The sequence below is a fragment of the Blennius ocellaris genome (assembly GCF_963422515.1).
Source record: "Blennius ocellaris genome assembly, chromosome: 12".
NCBI classification, from domain to species: Eukaryota; Metazoa; Chordata; class Actinopteri; order Blenniiformes; family Blenniidae; genus Blennius; species Blennius ocellaris.
In genome coordinates this window covers 23,495,731-23,506,805 of record NC_137661.1, presented here as the reverse complement: position 1 = coordinate 23,506,805, position 11,075 = coordinate 23,495,731, and the positions used below count along the sequence as shown (strand labels likewise).

Below are 11,075 nucleotides of genomic sequence, written 5' to 3'. Positions count from 1 at the left end.
AGATATCAATAGGTGCTCAGAATAAGTGGACTCAGCAACTGTGCACTGAAAAATCTTATTAAATAATTTGATGCATTATAGGGAAATTCTCCTAAGATGATGGCTCATCTTGAAGAGTCCCAGTACACAGCTCATGCTTGTTATGATTTTCACAATATAAATAAAGATCGATTTAATTCTCTTAAAATGTTGAATTGTTTCTGAAACAGAATGCAAAAAAAGACATGTTTTCACTTGAAAGGTTGTCGTCTGCAACTGTCGGGCAGAAGGGACTCTAACTGACCTCAAACTGAAAACATCTAAACACAACTGTGAATCCTGTTTATTCCTATCCATTCATGCTCAGCCTTTAAGAATAATAATTTGATACAAGCCTTTTTTTTTTTTTTTTTCATGATTCACATCTTCATGTTTCTTCACCAACCACAGACAAGCAAATCAGCATAGCGTCGACCATGCAGCCACATTAGCACTGACGACCAGGAGGTTAAAAAGCAAAGCATAAAAACTTGACATTTTACTAAACACTGGGCATGCCTGTTCAGCAAGTCAGCATGTATGGGCTTGTAGCTAGAGGGCAAGTCAGGTGTGGAAACGGGAGCCTGATAAGTTGTTGAACAGCTATTTTCACAGCCAAACATACTTCAGTCCTTTTTTGGAGACAGAGAGAACATGTAAGTATGAGCTCCAAATTGACTTTTTGCTTCGAGACTTTGGACAAGCTACTTGTCTGGCGCGGAGCATTTTGGTACTCTTGAACGTTCTCAATGTTTTACTTCCCCTCCGGACTGCCTTGTACTTCCGATAATGACTGGCTCCGTTTCTGATCTTAGCCCGGTCGGAAAGCTTGTTGCTAAAATAAAACTGGGATGGGTTTTTGAGGATGGCTCTCTCTTGTCTGCGGGTTTGTGAGCCAGTGTTTCTGATGGGTCTCCTGTGATCTGTGCAGTTTTTTTTATTGAAAGTGTCTGCCTCTGTGTTTCTCTGTTTCTCAGTGTGCCTGCGGCCCTCTTCCCTTTTCCACTCGCTGGGAAAACATGAAAAAAGGTCCGACGACAAGCGAGAATGCTTTGAGCCGAATGTGAAGTGCGCTTTAACACGCAATCCTAAAAAAATAAAAAAATCAGCATTAGACTATAGCTTTTCTTCTGGTGCCTTATTCCTTACTTCTGAGGGACTGCTTGATAATGCTTCACTTTAAAAAGTGCGACTCAACCGAGTTCTGACAGTTTTGTCAGAACTTTTGGGGACCATTCTATTTCATACAGTGTCATTAAATGTAAAACTTTTAAGCACTTTGTTTAGTTTAGTTTTTTTTTTTATCTCATCAAGATTTTGAGGAATCAAGTGATCTAGAAGAACTACACTTGGACAAGTGAGGTTGTTAAAAGTAAAATAAGAAAGTAGGACACCATTGCTTAGCTTGAAGAAAAAAAAGCCGTTTTTCATAATATTTAAAACAGGATTATTACAAAGCGATGGAGTTTTAGCCATAATTAGAGACACTTCAAGTGTCATTTTGCAAACAACCACTGAAATAACAAGCAGGGTGGGCTCTCTCTGTCTTCTAGTGATGTGGCATACCATACATAAACATACATGGTTGCTTAAAATGATCATATAATGACTATTTCTTTTTTAGATGTTTTCAACCCATGAACCAACACTAAAAGTTAATCATTATGAATGTAGTTCAAAAGTGTACCAGAGATGAACACAAATGACAAGAATATAAATAATGCTTGAGACTAGCGCTTTTAGGTCTCATTTGCACCACATTTCTGGGTGTTCGTTTACAAGACAACAGTGCGAGTAGATGGACAATAACAACAATGGGAGTGTCATGACTCCATATTCTCCTGGGACTTGACAGTTTTAATGTTGAGAGTCACCAAGAATAACAATCTAATTTCGCTGTCTGTCCATGTTAATGATGGCGTATTCGTCATCATTAATCTTTATAGTGTGCCGTTCTCTGCAAGCATGTGTGTAAGTGGTTTCATCACATCACGTGGAAACAAAAAAAAACATTTTCAAAATGTTGCTGTGGAAACGAGAAATAGAAATGCAGAAAAAGTGCATTTTCACCTGAAATGTCACGTAAAAGGGGCCTTAGTAAGTCATATATTGATATTTTTGCAAGGACTTTATAAAGTTGCGTGAATCTACTCAATATCCTGTAGCCAACCCTCTATAGAAATCCAGCAGGAAATTGATTTTGTCCAAGGTAGAGAAGATGACATGTGCGACTTTGTTCATTATTCTCCTTTTCAAATGCTTTATAAAATGTATAAACATGCTTTTGAAGGTTTCCGTTCATAAATGTTGGAAAGTTGTCATGAAAATGTATATTCATTTGAAATTGAAAAGAATATAATTGAATAGCATTATTGTCATTATAAGTCATATACAGTATCATGAAATTACAGGCGCTACTCCCTTTACAGAAAAATTACAAGGTCACATGAAACAGGATTGCATGTGAGGCAGATACTTAAACAGTGAAGTCCAGATCAATGGGTATGTCATGACGTCGTGAAAACTGTTGGACAATCTGGTTGTGTTGGCCTTCGTCACCTTGTAGTGCTTGCCAGAAGATCAAACAGGGGATGAGCTTTATACCAACTAGTGTCAGCAATCTGAATACAGTGATATCTGTTTTCAGGAGTATTTTTATTAGTAAACTATAGTCATTTTTAACAGAATAAATTAATCATAATTTTTGCCTGATTGAAATTTTACAAGAACCTTTTTAGAAGAGTCAAAAATCCAAGAACAGGCCACACAGTATTACAAAAACAAAGTCGAAGAAAGGGAAAACAATTGTGACCGATTTCTCCTGGCAACGAGAAGCCCCCTGCTCTTTTCTCAGGCGTCTGGGCATCTGTCAAAGCTGAAGAGACACTCACTCAGCAGAGTTGGCTCAGACCTGGACTTTGCTGTCCTTCTCCGTGTACTCAAGCCTGCTGCAGGAATGATGACATGCCAAAGAAAAATTAAATAAATAAACAATAACAATACCGATGTCAGGCATTGTTCTGGGAACAATATGTTTTCTCTCTGACAGCAATAAGTGCCTTCTTCTGCTTTGGACAAGCTGTTATTTTACTCACAATAACTTTCAGAAAACTGTGAGTAAAATGCATTTACGACAAGCCCATGATTGGTATCATGCTTGCAGTTTATATGTGCTGAAGCAAGTTAGTGTTTCCACACTTTTCACACTCTCCGACTGTTGGCCAATGAATGGATCTGTGATGGATGTTTATACAAGCGACTGGAAGAGCTGCAAAGAGCAGATAGTGTCGACTGGACTGGACGCTGCTCGTCTGCAGATATTGATTTGGCCTTTTTCTCTTCTGTCCATTCTCACATGATTTACAGTCATATTTTTTTTCTTATTTCAGTACGTCAATCCTCATAAAAGGACAGGTACATTCTTGTTTATCAGTTGATGAAATGTCACGTTACTTTTCTCAACTTGACACAATTGTGGCAAGGCTTGCTTTCTTGGCATTTTGATTTCAACTATTTCAAAGTTATTTCTTCCAAAATCACAAAGTTGAATCAAGGACAGTTACAAGATACTACGAAATGAATGTGTTTGGGAATTATTGAATGGGAATGGGAATTATTTGTAATTGCATTGGTGAGTATTTGAGAAAGTTTTATGAGGCCACCGTCCAAATTATTTCCTATTGCAGGGATTCAGTTTTTATGACATCCACACATCACATCTTTTTGTTCGTTTTCAGTATGTTCACTTGCTGTAGTTCCTTGTACAACATGCACTGCTTTGACTTATTCGTATCAGATTCGTCACTGCCACAGCAGCGACCCACTTTCCCCGCGGGGATCATTAAAATTTCATCTAATTTAAGCTCTCTGAACAAGTGAACTAATGACGAGAAGATGCCACTAGTTCTGCATAAAAGGACATTGAGTCAAATCTAACGCACTACGTTAACATTAAACTGAAAGAAATAGACGTTGTTTTAGTTTTTTTGTTTGTTTGGTTTTTTTCATGTGATGCTGAACCCAATCCGCAGAGCGGCTTAGGTGACTCCTGTAGTATTAATCTTTTTAATCCTTTGAAGAAAATCATCAGTGTGACACATGTTTAATTCCAACCATTTATGACAATCGGGCAAATGTCCGAGGACATTTAGTTTGCAACGGTTCTTTACACATATTGAAAAAAAAAAAAGTTGCTGAAGCTTCTTCTTGCCAAAAACATGATACTACCTGGAGAGACATGCACACGTTTGCGTGTGCATGTCTCTTGCATAAATTAAATGATCTGTTAATTTATGTCCCCATTTAACCTAATAAGCAAGTGTGAGGGTGTTGGAGTTACAGTAAAGTTCAAAGGCACAGGGAGAACATTCAAACTCCACACAAAAAGGCATCTTTGGCCAATATGTTTAAACCAAGAGCCTGTTTCTTGTAAGGTAACAGTGCAAACCACTCTGTGATTAGTGGATTACAACAAAGAAGAAATCACATTAACTGTTCATATATCATCTTTGTTGAATCTGTGAGAGCTCCACAATGATAGATAGATAGATAGATAGATAGATAGATAGATAGACTTCCCAGCAGCTCATTAAAAAACAGAAAAACATCAGTCACACATCCACTCATACACCACTATTGCATAGAAATTAATATAATCAGTAAAAAAAAGTGCAAAGCAGTAGGTTAAGGTTAGAAAGAGCTGAGGTCAGTGACCTCTGACCTCATGAAATGAAGGACCAAGCGTTCCATGGTCTTCATTATGTCAGATGTTAGAGGCACTGGTCTGCAGTTATTTAACTCTGCCAGTTGAGCTGCACAGTCTTTCAGAAGCTATTTTAATTGCTTCTTTTTTTTTTTCATGATTAATTTTCAGGTAACTGTGGTGGACAAAGACGTTCCCATCCAGTGGAAAACACAAAGTGATCTGATATCTGCTTTTCAATTAAGAGCCAGTATCAGCCGAAATGTGAGTCATTTCCATTCATGTCTGCACTGAGCACCGTCTGTACTGAGAAATATCCCAAAAACTAGGTGGCTGTCTCTTTGTATGTGTGTATATTTTTTTTAATGAGTTCACAAGGTGAATGACTCCTATCAGTTAATTTGAAGATGACAGGCAATAGATGAAACATGAATAATCTGTGAGTCTCATGAATATTCCTCCAAAATTTTAATTACCAGAAGAAACGAATAATCACTTGGTTTTATTTAAATCGCCTGATTGACGTGTTCATTTCACAACATCTTTGCTCCGCAGGGCTCCTGTCCATGACGCCACGGCATGGGGCGAGTCCTTCGACCATCTCCTGGAGTGTAAAAGTAATTCCCTTTATGGATTTACTCCTCTTTGCTCCTGTCGAAACGCTGCTCTTTCTTCATCCTTTCTCTGCACCCTCTCAACTCACTGCCGCACGTCATCTGGAATCGCCCCCGGGCTCCTCTAACAGGATCGGAGATATATTCATTTTCCCTCAAGTTCATCAAACCCATTTGGGAATATATTTAAGGAGGATGACACTGGCGGAGATAAGAGGCGTAATCTGAGCTGGCAGTTTAGATAGGGTGATGCCAGCCGGCTCTTATTCATTTATAAAGCCGACGCTCATTCAAGGCTGTCACCTGACCATATTTTTGGCCTGTATTTGAAAATGACGGAGGGGACAGATACATTTTTTATTATTTTTTTTGCTTTCTTTCTTTACTTATTACTTCACTAAAATGAATTCAGCTGATCGGTAATATTTTAGCCTCTTGTCTCCAGCGTCAAGATTAACTGCCATCCGGGAGATAAATGTATGCCTTGCGCCAGAGTTGTTCCATTTCCCTCAAGAAAGAAAAAAAATGCAATGACACACATGACAAATAGGTAAACAGTAGCAAATAAATACGTTTACGTATGGCAGTTGCATTTATACAGTATATACCTTCACTTTTTTTGGAGATTTCTAAACACCTGATTGCTGCGATTGAAGGCTGAGATACGGAGTGATTTGTTGAGGGGAACCAGTGGCCTCTGGATGTGTTTTGCTTCCCGTCAATTACTGTCAGAGGAGCCAGCCATGATTTATGTAAAGCAATTTGTGTGACTAACACTGCAGCTCAGTTAGCTGTTTGTTTGTGCTCCCAGAAGACGTGCTAAGTATTTAACACCTGCACGGGAATCACAGCTCTGTGAACATACCCACCACGGAGGTGAGGGGTGTGAGCAGCAGCAGATAACAAGGAATGTAGGGGGGGGATTATGTGATTCTGGGGGGGGGCACGTTGGGATGCACGGTTTGGTTTTGAAGTTAAAAGGACCCGCAGACTTTCACCAAAATACCTAGCAGTTTTTCTACATAGTCTCTTTGTTCACCGTTCACTTTGAGCTTATAAGCTCTATTATGAAGAAGCCAGAATGTGAATGGAAGATAAAAGGATTGCCTAACTTTGGTAAAGGCTCACTGTTCTTACAATTTTCACATTTAAAAAAAAAAAAAAAAGGGGGGGGCTAGATTTTTTTCTTTTAAAAAAAGAAAAAAACTATTTCATGTTCCCAAAGCCTTCAAACTATTAAAAAAAAATGTTTTGTTCCTGCCAGGTTACACTAAGCAGTTCATAGAAGGTGAAATAAATGCAAGATAAGAAAATATAGAAGTAAGCATGAACATGAATTGCAGATTTTAAATAGTACGGTTTCTTGGCTACATACGTAGGTGCGATAAGTATTTGGGACGATAAAATAATCCGTCATAATCACACAAAAAGGTTTCTCAAGTTGTTTGGAATCATTGGAAAATCTGCTTATTGAACCTTCTGTTGAAAAGTTACATTTCTTCTTGATGTTAAACATATATTCATCTCTCTTTCATACTGGAGCCAACTGAAAACTTATTAATTAAGCCCCAGTAATAATGAAAGAGTATAACTTGCTTATACACTTACCAATAAATGTGAAAAAAGTCTCAATAAGGATTCCAAAAAGAGTGAAGCAATATCAAGATAATAACAGTAATGGTGAAAAACTACCAATAACATACCAATACAAGTGAAAAAGTATCAATAAAGTCCCAGTAATGGTGAAATATATCAATAAAGTAAAAGTATAATTAGCCTGGTGTAATTAGCCTGGTGTTATTTTTGTGCCTGGGTTCAAAAAATGTCATTTATCTCATGTTATGTCATGTCATGTTATTTGATCTGCAAAGACAAACATTCCATTTTTTATTTTTTTTTTAAATGTGTCTCTTTTCTCTTTCTGCAGCAGGTCAGCTAGTGTTTCAGGACTTCTTGAGGACTCAATACAGCGACGAGAACCTGCATTTTTGGCTGGCCTGTGAGGAGTATAAAAAAATTACTGCCAAGACAGAAATGATGGTTGCTGCCACAAGAATATATACCAAATTCGTCCATGTTGATGCGCCTCGACAGGTATGGCTTTTGTTAAGTGAGACGTGATTGAAGTCAGACATGTGCAACTGTTTGTCAACCTCAATTACAGGTTTTTCTTTCTCACTGTCTTTGTCAATCTTCAACAGTTGCACTCACTTTTGTTGTACGAACACAGTCGCAGGAGTGTCAAACACGATTTTCACTTTTTTTTTTTCAGAAGTTGTATTTGGCTCAGCTTGATCCTGTCTTACCAGTCAAATAGAATTTAAACATTTAAATAACATTTCCAGTCATTGCAAACAAGTTCAGGTAAGTTATGAAAGATTGTTCTTCCAAAGCAGTCTGAAATTTCAGAAATATGACAATTCTCTTTACAAAAAATAAATCCCAATGTCAAAATTAGACAAAGACGAAATTTAGTTGGTACATAATCTACTGAAGCATCTGAAATCCTGTCTGCCACAGTGTTTCTATTCAAACAAAAGTTGCTTATTACGGCAAATCCACTTTCACATTATATATGACTTTGATCCTAATAGTATTTATCTGGTAATAATTTAGTAACAATTCTGCTGTCTCCCATTCAGCTCTATATTTACACTTCCAAGAACCATAAGTAAACACATTTAAATGACAATAGGAATCAGAGGAGTCAGTGTTACTGCCTGTTGTTACCGCCTATTAAAGAAATAACTGGGAGACATCTGGACATAGCTGGACAATGGGATTGTGTCTATGTCACAGTGCAAAGCATTATGGGATTGATCCGACAACTGCATAGGATGCTAGTCTTCATGCATATCATATAAACAGGATAATTTGATCTCTTAAAAGATAAAGTAAGATTGAACGAAAAAGTGCAATTTTAAATGCAGCTCAGGTTTTATGTTTATCACTCATACTGAAGTCAAAACATTTTTTTTGTTGCTGGGTTTTTTTTTTTTCATTATAATTCTTATTCTGATATTTTGAAAATGAGCCACAAACCATATGGGGTAAAGTCATTTGCAAGGATTCGTATGGAAGCCACTCACATGTTCCAAACACAACTAAACAATTGAATTACCAAAACGTTTGCGCTTGCTTGTGCTCTGCACTTCTTTTCTTGGTTTGGAAAGGATCATTTATTCGTTGTCCTTTCTGTGCAAAGATCATCCCAAATTAAACCCATCTGTTTGACACTCCTGTTTTACCTATGTTCATTTCTTTCTCTGTCGCTACAAAGTTTCATTTCTATTCCAACATGTTTGACTTTGTTTACACATTAAATGTAAAAAAAGAAATATATGTACTTGAATATATGAACCCGAGTTCAATGAAAGTTGCTGTTTTCTGAACACAGATAAACATTGACTGTGTGACGAGAGAAGAAATCAGTGAAAATATCTCTCAACCAGGACCAAATTGCTTCGACAGGGCGCAGAAACTGATATATGGTCTGATGGAAAACGACTGTTATCCAAGATTTCTGAAATCAGAAATCTACCAAGCTCTCCTGCAACAAGCCGAACGGCAATGAAAGCAACGGGGGTGAAAAAAACATAAATAAAAAAATAAAGCCTGCCCGACGCCTCTCTAAATGATTGATTCTGCTCTTCAGAGGACTCTACTTAAAATCTCAGTCTAAACAAAAAGGCCTGCCAGTCAGAGGAAGCAGACATGAGCGGAGATACTGGGCTGCCAGTGTGGTGACTGACGGCATTCTAAACGCCCAACATGATCTAAATAATGTATTAAGATCTCTTTTTGATGTGGATATTTGTTTGGATGGCTTTAATGTGTGCGTGGATGCCATATTTCACAAAAGCCTGGCATCCAGATTGGAAAGGTTGACGTTTATTTGGACAAGCATCAGAGGCACAATGTTTGCAAATGTGTCAGGAGATTAGTAGTTTGTTCCCCTGAATTATGTGTAATTCATTTACCTCCTGAGACTTTCACTTTTTAAATGCTACGTCTTGTTTTACAGCTCAGACTAATAAAAATGTGTCTCAACACCAAGAAGTGCTGCAGTAGTCTGTTACATAAGTTGAAAGTGAAAAAGATCAGCACATATATATTCAATAAGCGATGCCACCCTCTCGTTTTATGCTACTAACATCATGTGGAAACAAAAAAATAGGCAGAGTTGGATAATGTTGCTTCCAAATTATTCAAAATAGCATATTTTTTAAATAAAGTTTAGAACTAATTTGCTTTACAATTGTACTTTTGAAAAAATAACTATTATTACTTACAAACACATGCAGAAGACACAATTTGCCATAGGGGATTGATACTCTGTGTATCCCATTGTTATGCAAGTAATCATGTATTTTCTCCTCATATTGAATAAAAAGCTTCTTTCCCGGCAAACAGGAAAATATACTCTTAATATATCTGTTGTACATTTCATGGATGGTTGTCTGGCAATCAAGCTGAATAAAACCCTCAAGAATTACTTCCAGACTGACACCAAAACACTTTTGTTGGATTCTCACAGCATTTTCACATGGAAGACATATGTTAGGGAATAATTTGCTTGAAGAAAAAAAAAAGAGAACAAAAACTATTGGATTGGATTTTATACTGTGGCTTATTTCCATTTTTATTTGTTTGATGTATTTAGGTTTCAATATATTCATTTCTAAAAGAAAAAAGTAAAAGAGCAAGAGAAAGCTTTGTTTCAATGGTAAGTTTCAAAGTCAAACCCTGCCTTTAATAATGTTTTACTACTATTAAATGTTTGTATATTCAAAATAAAGCTTAATTCATTCATTCATTTAAAAAAAATTATTTCACACACATTGGACAATAACGCAGCAAAATCAATGCAGTTGCTTTTCATAATTACTTTTTTAATAATAATTTTAAAAAAACCCACCACAGTTTGTTTTTGTGGAGCAGTAACAATATAAAAACAAAAACATAGAAGTTGTTGCCATGGTTACGCCACTCACTTCCTGTATTTGCTCCGCTGGAAAGTCCTCCAGCGTTTCACACTGAGCGTCGGTCGCTCCAGGGTTCACTTACAAGTTTAAAAAGCAGACGTTGCACTTCAGATCTGCACAAATGAAACCGACTGTCTCTGGAAGTGAACTCAAACAGTGTTCGTGTGTTCGTGTTAACCTTCCCAACCATAGTTTGGCCCGAGCTTGTATTCTTGTTCTATATTGTATTTTTTTCTTTTTTTATCTTCAGAATTAACTAGTCACCATTATGCAACTGTGTAAACCTGTTTACGTTCCATCAAAGGGGTTGAAAAGGTCATTACTGTTTCAAAAAGAGATGCGATAAAACGGTAAAAATGGTCTTGTTGCAGTGATTGAACTCCAGCTAATCTTTACATGACATGTTAAAATGTCTTTGAACGTGTGATGTGCTGTTCTACTATGAATAAAATGTGGGTTCATGAGACTTTTTGCATTGTGTTTTCTTTCACATTTCACACATTGGCAATAGCTTTTTGGAATTAAACCAAATGAATCAATATATAAAGCAATATAGTGGCTTTACCTCCACATGCACTTTGGTTGTTGTATCTCAAATAGGTTCCATCGGCTTCATAATGTTCTTAAACTGTGTCATGCATAGCTGTAAAATATGTGTTTCAAGGAATGAACATTGTTTCGGACTTATGTGTCATTGTCGTTCCCGAGACGCTGCGGCAGCGTGAGTGGCTCATTACATTTATTAGCAAGCGATTG

The 11,075-nt window shown here is 37.1% G+C and overlaps 1 protein-coding gene across 1 annotated transcript; it reads left to right on the top strand.

The window, feature by feature from the left end:
- Positions 1-609: 609 nt before the first annotated feature.
- On the top strand, positions 610-9,637 carry LOC308137309 (regulator of G-protein signaling 8-like). The gene is made up of 6 exons (XM_080505935.1): positions 610-674; positions 996-1,047; positions 4,892-4,984; positions 5,276-5,337; positions 7,262-7,428; positions 8,732-9,637. Coding segments are annotated over exons 3-6 (408 nt in total). The 5' UTR covers positions 610-674; positions 996-1,047; positions 4,892-4,982; the 3' UTR covers positions 8,909-9,637.
- The last annotated feature ends 1,438 nt before the right edge of the window (positions 9,638-11,075 follow it).